The sequence below is a fragment of the Muntiacus reevesi genome, chromosome 3 (genome assembly GCF_963930625.1).
Source record: "Muntiacus reevesi chromosome 3, mMunRee1.1, whole genome shotgun sequence".
Lineage (NCBI taxonomy): Eukaryota > Metazoa > Chordata > Mammalia > Artiodactyla > Cervidae > Muntiacus > Muntiacus reevesi.
In genome coordinates, this window is record NC_089251.1 from 2,800,116 (window position 1) to 2,817,226 (window position 17,111).

The 17,111-nt window shown below is 67.2% G+C and overlaps 1 protein-coding gene across 1 annotated transcript in view; it reads left to right on the plus strand.

The window, feature by feature from the left end:
• The window catches only part of NOTCH1 (notch receptor 1), a 43,345-nt gene that overhangs the window by 16,195 nt on the left and 10,039 nt on the right, over positions 1–17,111 (plus strand). The window contains exons 3-21 of the mRNA XM_065928066.1: positions 2,409–2,671; positions 3,143–3,481; positions 5,523–5,645; positions 6,152–6,385; positions 6,673–6,828; positions 6,989–7,174; positions 7,343–7,456; positions 8,151–8,264; positions 8,538–8,771; positions 8,862–8,972; positions 9,435–9,627; positions 11,086–11,231; positions 11,424–11,537; positions 13,209–13,328; positions 13,825–13,977; positions 14,654–14,882; positions 15,503–15,704; positions 16,248–16,401; positions 16,526–16,710. Of these exons, the coding sequence (XP_065784138.1) occupies positions 2,409–2,671; positions 3,143–3,481; positions 5,523–5,645; positions 6,152–6,385; positions 6,673–6,828; positions 6,989–7,174; positions 7,343–7,456; positions 8,151–8,264; positions 8,538–8,771; positions 8,862–8,972; positions 9,435–9,627; positions 11,086–11,231; positions 11,424–11,537; positions 13,209–13,328; positions 13,825–13,977; positions 14,654–14,882; positions 15,503–15,704; positions 16,248–16,401; positions 16,526–16,710 (3,370 nt within the window). The remainder of the gene's footprint in view (positions 1–2,408; positions 2,672–3,142; positions 3,482–5,522; positions 5,646–6,151; positions 6,386–6,672; positions 6,829–6,988; positions 7,175–7,342; positions 7,457–8,150; positions 8,265–8,537; positions 8,772–8,861; positions 8,973–9,434; positions 9,628–11,085; positions 11,232–11,423; positions 11,538–13,208; positions 13,329–13,824; positions 13,978–14,653; positions 14,883–15,502; positions 15,705–16,247; positions 16,402–16,525; positions 16,711–17,111) is intronic.

The window sequence follows — 17,111 nt, forward strand, 5'->3', positions numbered from 1 at the left end:
CTGCCCCGCCCCCCGCCCGCTGGGGCTGGCAGCCGCCGCTGCGCCGGCCGGGAGCAGCTGCCGCCCGCGTCCCCGGCCACAGGCGCACCTGCTCCCCCGCCGCCCTTTGTCCCTGCTGCCGACGCCTGATTTACTGGGCGCGCTTTCCCTCTCGCTGGCCCAGCGTAATTCATGCAGCCTCCCTGGCCGGGATGCTTTCGGTCCAGGTGGATTCCCCCACAGCCCCCTGCGTTAGGCTCCCCATTCAGGACGGGCTTGGGGGGTGGGGGTTCAGGGACACACTGCCTCATGGCTGGAAGGTGTAGCGTTGTGCACCCCGGCGCGCCCTTTCTGGTCCACTTGGGAACGCTGCTGAACCGGACCAGTGATGGAGGCGGAGCCCACACGGAGGACGCGCTGGGCAGCCTTGCGTGCATCTCCCCCAGGCCATGGGGCAGGCCTGCCTGGTCTCACCCACCTGGGTGGGCTTCCCACGCCTTGGAGCTGGGCGTGGACAGGGCGGGCGGGCTCCCACCCCCCACCCCGCTTTGATGACCAAGCGTCCTCTGTCCAACTCCCACTTTCTGCCTGCTCTTCAGTAGCTGGGAAAGAAAAAGCCTTTTCTCCAACAGGGAGCGGTGGCCAGCTCCTGCCCGACAATGGAAGGCATTGAGAGGTGGGGGAGGTGCCACCTCCCGGGGCTCCCCTCCCCTCCAGGGCTCTGGGTTCCCAGTGCCACTGGGGCCGGGACCAGGCGGCCTGTAACTGGATCCACGCTCAGTGGGGGCCACACCTCATTCCCCGGGCTCCAGGGTATGGCCCTCCCGGAGCCCGAGGTGCCGGGGTGCCAGGCGCACAGTGGGTGCGTCCTGGGGTCTGTGCCCCCAGGGAGGAGCCAGCCACAGCCGTCCTCCTCCCCTTCCCTGAGTGGGCTGGGCAGGAGCCGCGGCTCAGGCCTGAGTTACCTCCCCTGCACCCCTCCCAGAAAGGCAGCTGGTTTTCTTTAAGCCAGTTGGTTTGGGACTTTTGGCTTCAGGCGACAGATGGTGGTCCGGAGTGGCCATTTTGCGTCCTCCCCGCCCGCCCTGCCCAAGCCACAGCCTCAGATGAAAGCCCTGGCTTCTCACGGATGCCCCCCCCAACCCCAGGGTGGAGGCTGCCCCCGCCCCCCTCTCCCCGTGCAACTTTGGGCAGGCGGGCTGGCATTTGTCAGGGGCGAGGTGTCCCGGAGTGAAGGCCTGAACTCCACGGAGCAGCCCCTCCTGGGAGGTCTTGGGAAGGTGGGCTGGTCGGAGCCCAGGAGGGCCCTCTCTTCCCCCAGGGTCCCCGAGGCTTCTGGCTGCCCAGCAGGGGGAGGAGGCCCCGCCCCCCGGGGCCAGGGGAGGGGGGGTGGCTGCGGGCCCAGCTTCAGGGCCGCCTTCCCAGGCCGCTGCCGGCCGCGTTCCACCCCAGAGGCTCTGCTGCTGGGAAGAGGGAGTCCTGGCTGGTCCCAGAGCCTCTCCTGGGCTTTCCCTCGAGTGCCAGGCCATGAGGTGACCCTGGGGGGCCGGGAGCTGACCCAGACTGCGAGAAGCTGAGGCAGCAGGTGGCCAAGGGCGGCCCCGGGGCAGGGGCAGCGCCGGGATGAGGCCTGGGGGCGGGGGAGGCAGGGCGCCCCCCACTCCTGACTCAATGCCGCCGTCTCAGCCCGGGGCAGGGCCTGCCGGAGCGGCGGTCCTCCTGGCCCCTGCTTTCTCCCGCTGTGCAGTGGGCTGGGCTTCCTTTGTGAAGCCTTCACCCCCAAAAGGGAGACTCCGTGTCCAGGCACCGCGCGTGGGTGAGGGTGGAGCGCTGAGCTGAGTCCTGTCGCATCAGACTCCCCACAAAGAATTCCACATGGGAGACAACACGGGGAGCCCGGCCGCGTGGCGTCTGCACGCCTTTCCCTGTTCGCTGTTGTATTCATACTGAAAGAAGAAGAATCTGTGAACTCTTTTATTACCCAAATAACGCACATTCGTTACAGAAAAGCTGGCGAGAAAGAGTAGGCAGGTACCCGAAACGAAAGGTTTCACAGAACACCATTCCCTTCACGGAGAACGGCTGGGTCTGGCCCGTGTGGCCCCGTCTCGGTGACTCGTGGGTGCAGACAGACGCCTCCATGGCTTCTGAAGCTGATGCTGGGGCCCGCCAAACTTTCTGCTCCAATTAACATAATCACTGTTTTTATGGACATGAAATTCCCTTGATGTAAAAGTAACCACTTTAAAGCGGAGAGCTCAGAGGCACTCAGCACCCTGGTGCTATTGGGCAACGACTCTCACTCTGGTCCCAGAACCTCCCCGAGCCCTTTGAGGGGGCCGCTGCCCGGGAGGGGACCCCCATCGATGGCAGGGCTGGTGGCGGGCTGGCTGGGGAGCAGGCGCTCACCACCCTGGTGTCTGCCACAGCTGCAGCGGGGCCTTTGCGGGCCAGCAATGCCAGGCCCCCAACCCCTGCCTCAGCGCCCCCTGCAAGAACGGCGGGACATGCCACATGGTGGAGCGAGATGGCCTGGTGGACTACACCTGCAGCTGCCGCCTGGGCTTCTCGGGGCCGCTCTGCCTGACGCCCCGAGACCACGCCTGCCTCGCCAGCCCCTGCCTCAACGGCGGCACCTGTGACCTGCTCACGCTGGCTGAGTACAAGTGCCTCTGCCCCCCAGGCTGGTCAGGTGAGGACCCCGGCGAGGGGCGGGGATGGGGTGACTGGTGCCGGGCCCCCGTCCATGTGGCCGTGGAGGGTCCTGGACTGGGCTCGGCTGTGGGGGTCAGCGATCCAGAAACTGCCCAGAGTCCCCACGCGGGGATCCCCATGCCGCTTTCCAGCTCTGGAGGCGTCAGTTTCCGGCTCGAGGGCACCCCCCTTCGCAGCCTCTGTGAGAAAAGGGGAGGCTCCCCCCGCCCCCGCGGGAGCCGTGGTGTCACTGCTGGCTCAGGGAGGACGCAGTCTGGGTCAGCTCCCGAGGGGCCCGGCCTTCTGTGCCTGCCGCGGTGGTCACTCAGCCCCTAAGCGGTCGGGGTCCCCGGGCGGTGAGGAGCTGCTGCCACTGGGCCTGTGCCCGGCTCACCCCTTGTGGACACTGCCCCCGGCTCGCAGGAACCAGGGAGGCCGGCTGACCTCCCCCCCCCGCCTTCCCCACCAGGGAAGACATGCCAGCAGGCTGACCCCTGCGCCTCAAACCCCTGTGCCAACGGAGGCCAGTGCCTGCCCTTCGAGGCGTCGTATATCTGCCACTGCCCAGCCGGCTTCCACGGCCCCACGTGCAGGCAGGACGTCAACGAGTGCAGCCAGAGCCCCGGGCTCTGCCACCACGGCGGCACCTGCCTCAACGAGGTCGGCTCCTACCGCTGCGTCTGCCGCCCCACCCACACCGGCCCCCACTGCGAGCTGCCCTACGTGCCCTGCAGCCCCTCCCCCTGCCAGAACGGGGGCACCTGCCGCCCCACGGGGGACACCACCCACGAGTGCGCCTGCCTGCCAGGTACTGCCCGCCGGAAGCGTGCAGGGGGCGGGGAGCCGGGCAGGCTAGGTCTGGGGGCGTCCCCTGAGCCCGGGCGGTTGGAATGCAGCCCTGGGGGTGGTGCAGGGCTGGCTCTGGGATGGGGGCACCCACCCGCCAAGTGCCGGCCCGGGACGGGTCTGCCCCGGGTGCTCCTCCCCTGTGCCGGGGACCCTGCTGCCCCCCAGGGAGGGCCTGAGTGTTCCGTCCGCTCTGAGGTCACTCTGCTGTCCTCGCCCCCTGCTCTGAGTGTCCCGGGCCATGGACGCTGGCCTCCTTCAGGCCTCTCGGGAGGCCCCTTATCCCAAGGTCCCCGGGACCACGTGCACGCTGCAGAACTCTCCCCCGCTGCAGGGAGCACCCCTGCTGGTGCCGCCTGTGGGGCTTCCCCTGGTTCCTGGAGGTGGGGCCGGGGCGGGGCCGGGCCTCACGCGTGCCCCTTCCCCCAGTGGTGGCCCCTTCTCCTGGCCTCTTGCGTCGCCCACTGCCGGGGCAGGAGTGACAGGTGGGCCCCGCTCCCCATCCCCCCAGCAGCTCCACCGTTCCTGTTGCGTGTCCCAGACTTTCCACTGTAGTCTTCATCTGAGTCGGTTTTGCTGCTGCTGATCTAAAAATACTAATAATGACGAAGAGGTTTGAAAACCTCCAGTCTGTCACTTGCACAGGGCGGAGTTAGGCAGGAACTGGGAAGGGGAGGGTGTTCCGGGGTGGGGCACTGAGGAGGTAGGGTTGGTGGGGTTTGGGTGCTGGAGAGGGGAGGGCCCAGGGTCCGGCTGACCCAGGACTGACCCAAAGGTCGCCCCGGCCCCCACACGGCCCTTAGCCCAGCCCGGCCCTCGCAAAGAGGAAGTGCTCTTCCCGCCCGTGAGCCCCGGGCCTGTCGCCTCTGCGTGCAGACGCCAGGCCTGTGCATTTCCGGTCCCTGGTGCTCCCCTCGCCACCTGCCCGCCCCAGCACTACCCGCTGCCCGTGGGCTGCGTGGCTGTTTCGGAGTCTGGGTTCAGATGCCTTCCAGGGGGAGCCGCTGTGGGACCCCGACCATGCGACCTTGCATCTGGCCCCGTGGGCCAGGAGGGGCTGTGGTGCGGGCTGGGGGGGCGGTGGGCGGCGTGGGGGCCTGGCAGAGGGGGCCGCAGACGTGGAGCAGGTGGGCTGAGGCTGGGGAGAGGCAGCGCTTTAGGCCCGCCGCACGCAGGAGGGACTGGAGTGTGGGCGCCAGGCTCCAGTGGGGAGGGCCTCCGAGGGAGGGGCAGGAGGGGGTCCAAAGACACCCTGGGAGGGGCATTAATTAGTAACCGGCTGCAGATTTGGCTATTGCCAGACGCACCTTTCTGGGTTGATTATTGAACCAGCGGGAGTCGAACGGATTAATAGCTAACTGGATGTGGAGGTGGTACCTTGGAGGTTGGCCCGGCTGGGAGGGGGCTGGGAGGGGCTGGGGGGCCCCCACCCTGCCCGCACCTCTGCTGCTGGGAAGTGGGGGGTGCTGCACCCACACACACCCCCACACCCCCAACTGCCTGCCAGGGTCCCGCTGTCTGCCTGCTCCAGTTCCCTGCGTGGGAACTGGCCCAGCGCTGCCCCTGTCAGATGGGGCACCCACGGCCACACGTGGGGGTGTGCAGAGAACCCCGAGCACAGGGCTGGGCCCGCAGGCGTTGCCCAGGCACAGAGGCCACGGCACAGACGTCTTCTCCGACAGAACCCCGGGGAGCCTATGATCGTGGGTCTCCATCTGTTCAGCTGGCCCTTTATAAAACGATTGCTTAGGAATGTGCTGACCGTGGGCTCTGGAGTGTGGAACCCAGTCGCAGGAGTAAGGAGAGCAGGGTGTGGGGCAGGGACCCCGAGGGCTCCAAGGCGGTGGGCATCACAGGGCAGGCCATGGAGAGCAGCTCTCCGCCCAGAGCAGGGTGTCCTGGGTCGAGCCGGGAAGGTGCCGGCGCCCAGTGCAGGCGTGACCGGACGGGTGAGGGCCCAGCCCCGCGAGGAGGCCTGACTGGGCTGCTGGCCCCTGCTGCAGGCTTCCGTGGCCAGAACTGCGAGGAAAACATTGACGACTGCCCGGGGAACAGCTGCAAGAACGGAGGCGCCTGTGTGGACGGCGTGAACACCTACAACTGCCGCTGCCCCCCGGAGTGGACAGGTGCACACGCCGGGCAGCCTGGGTGGGCACCTCTGCTGCTGGAGTCTGCCCCCGCGGGGGGCAGGTAGGAGGGAGCTGAGATCTGAGACGGGAAGGATGCCGTGACCTGTGGCTGACCCGCCCCCCGCCAGCGTCTGGGGCCCCCCCAACCCCCTGGAGCAGCACAGACGCGGGTGGCACCAGTAGGTCTGTGTGGGCCATTCGGAGCCTGGCCCCGGGCTGGCCTGCCACAATCAGGTCCCCAGTGTGAGCCCAGCTTGCTGGCTGGGACACAGGGATGCTGGCCAGTGGGATGCGGGCTCTGCCCACAGGTGAGCATGGACCCTGGCGCACCTGTGCCCACAGAGTAGCCAGGCAAGAGCGCCCCGGTGCCAGGGGCGCAGGGGAAAGGTGACTGGCTGGCGGGGGTGGAGGAAGTCAGGAAGACTTCCGGTGGAGGTGAGGGTCTAGGCTTGGCGGAGGGGGCTGGAGGCACCGCCCAGCCCGACCGTCCCAGCCCCCCGCAGGTCAGTACTGCACGGAGGACGTGGACGAGTGCCAGCTCATGCCCAACGCCTGCCAGAATGGCGGGACCTGCCACAACACCCACGGCGACTACAACTGCGTGTGCGTCAACGGCTGGACGGGCGAGGACTGCAGCGAGAACATCGATGACTGCGCCAGCGCCTCCTGCTTCCAGGGCGCCACCTGCCACGACCGCGTGGCCTCCTTCTACTGCGAGTGTCCCCACGGCCGCACGGGTGAGCGCCCAGCCCGCCAAGGGCGGAGGGCCCTTGGGGATCAGGCCTGGGTGGGGGGCCTGTAAGGGGGGAACCCCAGAAGGGGCCTCCTGGACTGAGACGGGCAGTCGTGAGCCTCCTGGAGCAGCTCCGGCATCGCAGGGCCCTCCTCAGGGTCCCTGGCTGTGTCGCGGTGTGGGGGCGGGCCTGGGCAGCCAGGTGGGGGCGGACGCCAGCTGTGGGCAGTCCGCGTTCCCAGCCGGGGGGAGTGGGGACAGTGCCTCCGCTGACCCCACGGCCGTGCCCAGGTCTGCTGTGCCACCTGAACGATGCCTGCATCAGCAACCCCTGCAACGAGGGTTCCAACTGCGACACCAACCCCGTCAACGGCAAGGCCATCTGCACCTGCCCCTCGGGGTACACAGGGCCGGCCTGCAGCCAGGATGTGGACGAGTGCTCACTGGGTACGGGCAGCCAGGGTGCTGGGGACCCTGCTGGAAACAGTCCGACGCGGGGAGGCGGGTCTGACGGGGGAGGTGGGCACACCCCCGACTGTTCCGGAAGCCAGCGTTCCCAGAGCAGCCCCTTACCCGTGCCGCATCTGCCCCCACCCCCCACCGCCAGGCGCCAACCCCTGTGAGCACGCGGGCAAGTGCATCAACACGCTGGGCTCGTTCGAGTGCCAGTGTCTGCAGGGCTACACCGGCCCGCGCTGCGAGATCGACGTCAACGAGTGCGTGTCGAACCCGTGTCAGAACGATGCCACCTGCCTGGACCAGATCGGGGAGTTCCAGTGTATCTGCATGCCCGGTAGGCGGCCAGCCACACGCCCGACCCTGGGGGTGGGGAAGCCGCGTCGCCTGCCCAGGCCGCAGCCCCCCAACAGTTATCTGGGGAGATTTGAGAGCAGGCCAGCACTGGGCAGCTGGGAGCAGGTGTGGAGGGGACGGGGCATTGCCGACCACCCCGCTCCCGCAGGCTACGAGGGCGTGCACTGCGAGGTGAACACGGACGAGTGCGCCAGCGGCCCCTGCCTGCAGAACGGCCGCTGCCTGGACAAGATCAACGAGTTCGTGTGCGAGTGCCCCACGGGTGAGACTGGGCCCGCCGCCCGCCCCACCCCTGCATCGAGGCCGGGTCAGGCCCCCCCAGGGCGGGAAGGGGGCGTGAGAGCCTCACCTCCCGAGTGTAGGGAGGCGGGGTGGGTTGGTTTTCAGCCCCCAGCGCACAAGGCTGGGACGGGCAGGGTCCTGGCCCCCACCTCGCTGAGGAGCCCGGGGCCCGGAGACCCTCCTTCCTGCTGTCGTATCCCAGCAGGAGGAGGGCCAGCCTGCCGTGCCCACCTGCCTCTGCCAGCGGCAGTGGACGTGATGGCCGGGAGGGCCTATGGAGCCTGTGGGGGCCCCAAGTCTATTGCAGGGAAGGGCTGGGGGACATCAGGCCAGGGGAGGTGTCGGGGGTCAGAGCCCTGGACCTCCTGAGATGCAAATCAACTGTCCCAGACGCCCAGCTGGGAACCGCATTCTCAGCCTAGCCCGGCTGTAGCCATGGCAACCGTCCATCTTGGGCTGAGCCCCCTCTGAGGGGGCAGGGCAGGAGGACTAGGACCCAGGGGTGGGCGCTGAAAGAGGGCGAGGAAAGGATACGGGCGTTTGCCCAGCCCTGGCCGAGGCACTCTTGGGGGCCCTCCCAGGTGGCCCCTGCCCCCCGACCTTGGCCAACCAGGGCTTGGCTGTGGTGCTGCTGTGTCCCTGGCATCTGACCGCTGTCCCCTCCCCGGCCGCAGGCTTCACCGGGCACTTGTGCCAGTATGACGTGGACGAGTGTGCGAGCACGCCCTGCAAGAACGGCGCGAAGTGCCTGGACGGGCCGAACACCTACACCTGCGTCTGCACAGAAGGTGCGGGGCCGCGAGCCCAGGCAGAGCGGAGGGGCAGAGGCAGGCGGGTGGGGTCCAGGGGAGCGGGGGTGGTCGGAGGCTGAGGCTGGGAAGGTGACCCCTCAGGGTGGAGCCAGGGGCCAAGAGCAGGGTGAGTCTCGGACCCCAGGCAGTTGGGCGGGGGCTGCTCCAGACATCCCCAGGCCTCCCCGGCGGGAACAAGAGGACCCTGGGTCTGGGTGGTGGCGTCCTGGACAGCCTGGAAACCCAGGGAGCGGCCCCTCGTTCCTGCAGGCTACACGGGGCCCCACTGCGAGGTGGACATCGACGAGTGTGACCCCGACCCTTGCCACTACGGGTCCTGCAAAGACGGCGTGGCCACCTTCACCTGCCTGTGCCAGCCGGGCTACACGGGCCACCACTGCGAGACCAACATCAACGAGTGCCACAGCCAGCCCTGTCGCCACGGGGGCACCTGCCAGGACCGAGACAACTCCTACCTCTGCTTCTGCCTCAAGGGGACCACAGGTGCCTGGCCCCGGGCTGATGTGGTGGGGGGCGGTGGAGCTGCAGATGAGGGAGCAGGAGCGCGTGAATGCCTCTGGTCTCCCACCCCAGGACCCAACTGCGAGATCAACCTGGACGACTGCGCAAGCAACCCCTGCGACTCCGGCACGTGTCTGGACAAGATTGACGGCTACGAGTGTGCGTGTGAGCCGGGCTACACAGGTGAGCTGCCCAGGATGCGGGGTCCGCAGGGCTCTGCCCTCCTGCCCGCGTCAGGGCCTTGATTCAGGGGCTGAAGCTGCGCTCGAGGTCAGGTTCTTGGGACTGTGAGGGCCCAGCTATCGGGCCAGCAGCCTTGTCCGCTGGCGGCAGAAGCTCTGGAGCGGCTGGGGAGGGGGGTGTCTGGCTGATGCTGGGATGGACGTCCTTGAGCCTGGCGTGCCAGGCTGGCTGGAGCCAGGCTCCTGCTCCACGTGCTGCCCTCTGCCCTGAGCGTGTTCACCTTGGGCCCTGGGCTGGGTCCCGGGAGCAGAGCTCGTGTTGGTGAGAGTCTGCACCTCGGGAGGGCCTGGGATGGAGTGGGAGGGCGGGACGGGGCTCACGGGGAGGGAGACTGAGGCTCCAAGGGCTGGGACCCCAACACCTCTCCCACTCCTGGTGTCTGAGCTGCTGGGCCACCCGCAGGGAGCATGTGTAACATCAACATTGACGAGTGCGCAGATAGCCCCTGCCACAACGGGGGCACCTGCGAGGACGGCATCAACGGCTTCACCTGCCGCTGCCCCGAGGGCTACCACGACCCCACCTGCCTGTCCGAGGTCAACGAGTGCAGCAGCAATCCCTGCATCCACGGGGCCTGCCGCGACAGCCTCAACGGGTGCGTCCTCGGAGCCCCGGATGGGGGCGGGGGGAGAGGGGAGCCAGCGGGTCCTGGGCAGAGCGGGTGGGTGCTCCCCCAGGACGGGTCTGCCGTGGGAGCCCTGAAGGGTGCCGTGCGCGGGCGCTCACTCGGCTCCTGGTCTGAGCCCAGTGCTGCCCTCGGCTCCGAGTGTGCCTGGGGAACGCGTCTGTGCCGAGGCAGCAGACCAGAGGTGAAATCTCTGAGATCTGTGAGAGTGGAAGGGCAGTCTTGGGTTGTGTCCAAGCCTCTTTGGGCCACAGCTCAGTCGATAAAGAATCTGCCTGCAATGCAGGAGACCCAGGTTTGATTCCTGGGTCGGGAAGATCCCCTGGAGAAGGAAATGGCAATCTACTCCAGGATTCTTGCCTGGGAAATCTCACGGACAGAGGAGCCTGGCAGAGTACAGTCCATGGGTCTGTGAGAGTCGGACACGACTTAGTGACTAAACCACCACTGAGCTTCCGTAAGGAGACTGCTAAGGTCATCCGAGGCTGAGGCTGGGGGCCGGGGCCTTCAGTCCCACCCTGACCGCCGAGGCCGGGAGAGGGGCTGCAGGGCAAGTTAATCACCAACGGCCAGTGATTTATTCAGTCACGCCTGTGTGAGGAAGCCTCCATAAAAAGACCAAGTGCGGGAGTTCAGAGAGCTTCCGGGTTGGAGAACAGGTGCTGGGATGGGGCGGGGACCAGCTCTGAACCTTCCCATCCCTTTCCCCGTACGTCTCTTCCATCAGGCTGTTCCAAGTTTCCCTGCTTATAATAAACCATTTATCTAGTAAGTCAAACAGTTTTTCTGAGTTTCGTGAGCCATTTCTGCAAATTTCAAAGGAAGAGGTCTGGTTCCTGGCTGTTTGGTCAGAAGTAGAGGTGACAACTTGGGGCTTGGGGTTAGTGTCTGACTTGGGGCCAGTCTGGTGGGCCCCAGCCCTCGCTGGGGGGTGTGGGGGCAGTCTGCGCTGACTCCTGACAGTGCGAGGACTGGGTTGCAGGACACCCCGCTGGTGTGGGAACCCCGCCCATATATGGGGTGCCAGAATATTAGAGTGTAGAGAGGCTGACTTTTAGTTTCTGACACCCACTACGTGCCTGGCATTGGCTCTGTCTGCATGGAGTGGTGGACATGGATGGGGTGATGGACATGGCAGGGACCACACGCCCTCATTTTGCAGAGAGTGGAAGCAGCCTGTTGAGGGTCACGCAGCGAGTGAACAGTGGATGGTCTCCTGACCGCTGCTCTGAACTGGCACTGTCCCACACCCTTACCACTGTCTTAGTCAAGGCGGGCTATTTGAAGTCGTTTAAAGGACTCCAGGGGTCAGAGTGGACCAGCGTCTCCGTCTAATCAGGCCGGAGGCCGGTGGCAGAGTCGGGGGTGCTCCCAGCCCAGGCCCCGCCCTCTGGCCACGCCTGAGCCGCCGTGTGGTCGCCTCTGCAGGTACAGGTGCGACTGTGACCCCGGGTGGAGCGGGGCCAACTGTGACGTCAACAACGACGAGTGTGAGTCGAACCCCTGCGTCAACGGCGGCACGTGCAAGGACATGACCAGCGGCTACGTATGCGCCTGCCGGGAGGGCTTCAGTGGTGAGTGGGCACTCCTGGCCCCGGAGCAGGCCCTGGGGCAGCGCGGAGCCGGGCACAGGCCAGCGGTTGAGGCCGCCGTGGCTGCCGGACCCGCTGGTGTGGGCTCAGAGCAGGGCTTCTCCTCCACGCCAGGCAGAACTTGGCCCCAGCACCCGGGGTGACGGCCACACTGCCCGCCTTTCCTCTCTCCAGGCCCCAACTGCCAGACCAACATCAACGAGTGCGCGTCCAACCCGTGTCTCAACCAGGGCACGTGTATCGACGACGTGGCAGGCTACACATGCAACTGCCTCTTGCCCTACACAGGTATGGGCGGGGCCTGCTGTGGGCGGGGCCTGCTGTGGGCGGGGCCTGGAGGCCATGGGCGGGGCTCAGCCGGTGGTGCGGGTGGCTGAGGTGCGAGGCCGCCTTCCTGGGCTGGCCTTGTCTGCATCCCTCTGCAGGCATCCCAGAGGCCCTGCTCTGTACTCCGAGCCTTAGGCCTGGCTGTGTTAGGGCCTCGCCCTGCAGGTGTCTTTGCTCACAAAGTAACCAGGTGCCTGGGAGAAAGTTTGAGCACAGCTAAGTCCCTACTTGGGGGACCTGCCCAGGAGGTGGCCCCCTTGGCGACGGAGCTGGGCCTGGGCTGTCAGCCTCCCCGCCTGCCATTCAGGCTGCCCTCCCCATCGCTGGCCAGGCCTGAGGGAGTCCTTTGATGGCGGGCCCTCTTTGTGTGGGTAAACAAGGAACCCTGTGTTCCCGCTGAGAGTGGCGGGAGACTGGTCCCTGGAGTCTCAGCTGCTACCATTGGCCCGGCCGGGGGAGGCGGGATGTGGGTCCCCTCCTAAGGAGAGATTTGCCAAGTGTTAAAAAATGGAAGTCACGACCGCTCAGGCCACCAGGCCCCCCGGGGATGGGGCAGGGGGTGCTGCCGTTAGGGACGGTCCTGAGAGGCCCCCATCGGCAGGGGCGGGGCCCCTGACTGTGGTTCTCACGACATCGGCGGCCTGTGGCCCGAGCAGTGTTTTCTTTGACCGAAGCTGGGGACCTGGACTTTCTCTCCTCCGCCGGTGAGGAAACGCCCCCCGCCCCGGTGGCCGCCCAGGGCGCACCCGGGTCCCTTTCGGACGCGCTGCCATCGGGGCTGGTGGCTGGCGGGGAGGAGCCGGCCTGTGCTGACCCGCTTCCCGTCCGCCTGCTTCCTGCTTCCCGCTGCACAATTGTCGGAAACCCTGGCGAATTTCCTGCCGGCTGGGGTCACTGTGGAAACCGATAGAATGAAAGGCCCTGGACGGTCACCCCCGCGGGCCGGGGAGATAATGGGCGGCCGGGAAGATAACGCTTCCTCGCGGGCTCGGGACACAGCCCCGTGGGCCGTAAACAGGAAACCCCGCGTTGGGCTCTCAGGGAGGAGAAGTCACCCGGTGTGCCGGGGTCCAGGCAGACCGCTCCCGCCCGGGGTCCTGACGCCATGTCTGGTGCCCCCTGGTGAGCAGCCATGCTGAGGCTGGCACATGCCCTGCACGCACAGCCTTTGTCCAGGGGCCCCGAGATGGCACTCGCCGCCCGAGGCACCGAGCCCCCGGAGTCAGCTCCCGGTGCCGGCTCAGTGCAGGGCCCTTTGCCACCAGCAGGGCATGAGGCTGGGAGCGGGTCCAGGGCCCTGTGACGTTGTGCGGGTGGGGGGTGTCAGGCCCAGCCCAGCCCTTGCTCCTGGCACTCTCGGGGGGTGAGGCCCAGGCCGTTCCCCCAGCCAGTGGGGGCCCAAGGGTTCCCCTGGTTCACGTCCGGGTGCTGGTGCAGCCAGGCGCTCACCCAGCCGAGGTCCCAGTGCCGCGCAGTTTGTACCCCCCGCCCCCATGCAGGGCAGCCAAATGTGCTTTGACGTTAGATCCACCCGTTGACGGTGGCCGCCGTGGCCTCTGTCAGGACGTGCCCGGGGCGTTGACCTCCGGCCGGGGCTCCCGGTTCGCTCACCGTCCTGCCTCTCCCTCCCAGGGGCCACGTGTGAGGTGGTGCTGGCCCCGTGTGCCCCCGGGCCCTGCAGAAACGGCGGCGAGTGTCGGGAGTCAGAGGATTACGAGAGCTTCTCCTGCGCCTGCCCCGCAGGCTGGCAGGGTGAGTCCAGGGCGACGGGGTGGGGAGGCTCAGAGAGGCTCAGGGGCCACGGGCTGGCAGGGTGAGCCCAGGGGGTGGGGGGACATGGGGAGGCTCGGAGAGGCTCAGGGGCCACGGGCTGGCAGGGTGAGTCCAGGGGCAGGGGCATGGGGGCGGGGGGAGGCTTGGATCGGCTTGGGGGCCACGGGCTGGCAGGGTGAGCCCAGGGGGTGGGGGGATGGGGTGGGGGAGGCTTGGGGACTTCAGGCATCTCTTGCTAGTGAGCCCCCGTCTTTGGGGGATGAGCCAGTGGGCTGCAGGGCCCTCCCAGGCTTGAAGGTCTGTCTCCCGCTTGGCCCCAAGGTTGGGGGGGCAGCCCTTTGGAGAGCCCCTTCTTCCCCGGACGCCCCCAGAGGGTCGTCCTGTGGCGGCGGAGGGAGGGCCTGCTCTGGGGGGCGGGCAGGAGGGGGCCCGTGGGCACTGGCTGAGCCCACAGATCCCCCCTCCCCCCCACCAGGGCAGACCTGTGAGATTGACATCAACGAGTGCGTGAAGAGCCCGTGCCGCGCGGGTGCCTCCTGCCAGAACACCAACGGCGGCTACCGCTGCCACTGCCAGGCGGGCTACACGGGGCGCAACTGTGAAACAGACATCGACGACTGCCGGCCCAGTGAGTGGCTGGCCGGCCCTGCCCGCCTCTGAGACGTCCAGACCCGTGTCCCCAGGCGGGCGCGGGGCAGGGAGCGTGCCAGAGTCACGTGGGAGGGAGGGCAGGGCAGTACCTGGGTACAGTGTGCTGGCAGCCCTCTCGATCCGGCTGGACCTTTCAGAAGGGCCCCCGGTTGGGGGCTGGAGGAGGTGCTGGAGCGGGGCCAGGTGGTTGTTGTCAGCCAGCAGGGTGGTCAAAGGCGGTTCCAGGGCCTCCGGTGCCAGGCTGATGGGCCCCCAACTCGTCCATCCTAGCATCTCCCAGCCAGACTCCCGGGTTTCTCTCCCTGGGGCCGCAGCTGCCCTGTCCAGCATGGCTCTTAACCTAGTTCTTGTCCTGACCCCTGAGGAATGGGACTCACACAGCCTGGGGTCCAAGAGAGGCCGAGCACCCCATCTGGCATTGCCAGCAGGCAGGGAAGGCTGTGGCCACGGCCCGTGCGGGTCTCACTGTTAAGCCTGCCTGGGGACCGGGAGCTCGTGGGGCCGTGTAGACCCCAAGCTCCTGATGCAGCCTGCTGGACTGGGGGCTCCCTGCGGAGTGCTCCCCGGGGGCAGTGCCAGGAGCCCCCAGCTGTGGTCGCCCTGGCAGAGGGGTGGTGCCCAGCTCTCAGGCCTGCCCTCCGGTCCCCTTGCAGACCCGTGCCACAACGGGGGCTCCTGCACAGACGGCATCAACACGGCCTTCTGCGACTGCCTGCCCGGCTTCCAGGGCGCCTTCTGCGAGGAGGACATCAACGAGTGTGCCAGCAACCCCTGCCGCAACGGCGCCAACTGCACCGACTGCGTGGACAGCTACACCTGCACCTGCCCCACGGGCTTCAGCGGCATCCACTGCGAGAACAACACGCCCGACTGCACGGAGAGGTGCGAGGGGGCTGTGGGCGCGGGGCGGCAGGCCGGCTCTGGGGCCACGCACAGCGCCGGCAGACCTGTGTCCCCAGCAGGTGTCCGCCTGGGGTGGGCACTCGGGGCCAGTGTGAGACACCATTCCTCCTGAAAGGGCCATTGTCCATCCACCCTCATGGCTTAGAAGCAGGAACCCTGTGGTTTATTCTGAGGAACTGCTGTTCCTCCTTCTATCAGCTGGGGACCTCGTCACTGGCTTGTGTCTTTACTTGCCTTGGCTGCCAGGAAGCTCAGCATGGAATGTCACACTTGTCCCTGGTTCCTAGCACATATCTCCCACACGGTCTGGTCTCTGCTCATTTTTGTCTTGATCGCGACACACCTGTGTACGATATGAAGCTCCTCTCAGCACGAGTTCTACAGAAGGCAGAGGAAGGAGTGTGGTGTGGTGTGAGGGTCTGGGGTCCCCTGGGACTCCTATTGGCCTCCCCAAGGTCAGCCAGGCAGTTGCCAGCCCATCCTGGTGCCCAGACCCCTGTGGCCACCCTGATTGGCGGTGAGGGTCCGGCGTGGACGTACCTGCTTGGGCAGGCTCCTGCCCCCAGCTCACCACCCCCTTGCTGCCTGCCCACCTCCAGCTCCTGCTTCAACGGCGGTACCTGCGTGGACGGCATCAACGCCTTCACCTGCCTGTGTCCACCCGGCTTCACGGGCAGCTACTGCCAGCACGACGTCAACGAGTGTGACTCTCGGCCCTGCCTGCATGGCGGCACCTGCCACGACAGCTACGGCACCTACAAGTGCACCTGCCCGCAGGGCTACACGGGCCTCAACTGCCAGGTGAGGGCGGGCCCCCTCGCCTGGGCTCCGCTGGCTCTGCCACCCTGGGGAGCCGAGGAGGGGACAGCTCAGCAGGCGGGGGTGGTGAGCAGGGCCGTTTCCAGCTCAGGCATCAGAGGCTCATGGAGCGAGAAGAAGGACCAGCTGATGCAGGGGAAGGCGGCTGAACGCCAGTGTGTTCATGAAGCATATGTCAAAGTATCAAAGGTTTATCTTCTTTAAAGATGTTCACACACAAAACACCAGTTAGAACACAGCTGTTTCCTTCTTAAGGAAAATCTTCCTTCAAGGAAAGGCAGCCTGTTGTCTGGATTCATCACCAGGGGCCCAGAGCAAGAGAGGGGCCCCCACAGCTCCTGGTTGCTCCCGAGCAGGGGGCGGCCCATGGGCCTCAGTGTCCGTTTCTGTGGATTGGGAGGGTGGGGGTCACGGGCCACCTTGGGCATGAGGGTGTCTGGCACCCGTGTGTGTCCCCCGCCGGGTGGGCTGGGCCGGTGGGAGCCGGCGGGTGGGGCGTGAGCAAGGCCGCCCCCTCGTCCCCAGACCCTCGTGCGCTGGTGCGACTCCTCCCCCTGCAAGAACGACGGCCGGTGCTGGCAGACCAAGGCGATGTACCGCTGCGAGTGCCACAGCGGCTGGACCGGCCTCTACTGTGACGTGCCCAGCGTCTCCTGCGAGGTGGCCGCGCGGCAGCAAGGTAACTGCCCCGGCTTCTCTCTGCCCGCCGGGCGTCCGAGCTCGGAGGTCGGGGGTGTGCTGCCCGAGGCAGCCCCTGGGGAAGAGAGCCGGGCCTCACGCTCCGCCCGCCGCGTGCCCCGCAGGCATCAACGTGACCCACTTGTGCCGGAACGGGGGCCTCTGCATGAACGCGGGCAACACACACCACTGCCACTGCCAGGCTGGCTACACGGGCAGCTACTGCGAGGAGCAGGTGGACGAGTGCTCGCCCAGCCCCTGCCAGAACGGGGCCACCTGCACCGACTACCCCGGCGGCTACTCCTGCGAGGTGGGCGCCCGTCCCTGGGGCGGCGGGGTGTGTGTCTGGCCTGAGTGCCACCGAGGGCCAGGCCCTGGGCTGGGAGAAGACTAGACCCATAGACGCGCGAGGCGTTCAGTCCCATCAGGGGAGGGCTGAGAAATCAGGAAGGACTGCCTGGAGGAGCTGCCTTCTGGGGGCAGCTGGAAGAGGAAGACCCTGAGAAGTAGGGCAGGGTCTCCCCTCCCCCAGATTCACCCACCTCTACACCAACTCCCACCGTGGGCAGCGAACCGCAGCCTACCAGGGCCCTTACCAGGGTCTCCATCTGGGTCCTTCCGGTAGGAGGGCTTTGCGAGGCAAGAGGGCAGCTCACGGGGCCCCGTCGGCCCTCACGGGGTAGAGGGCCGCACCCCGGCTGCCCGCTGAGC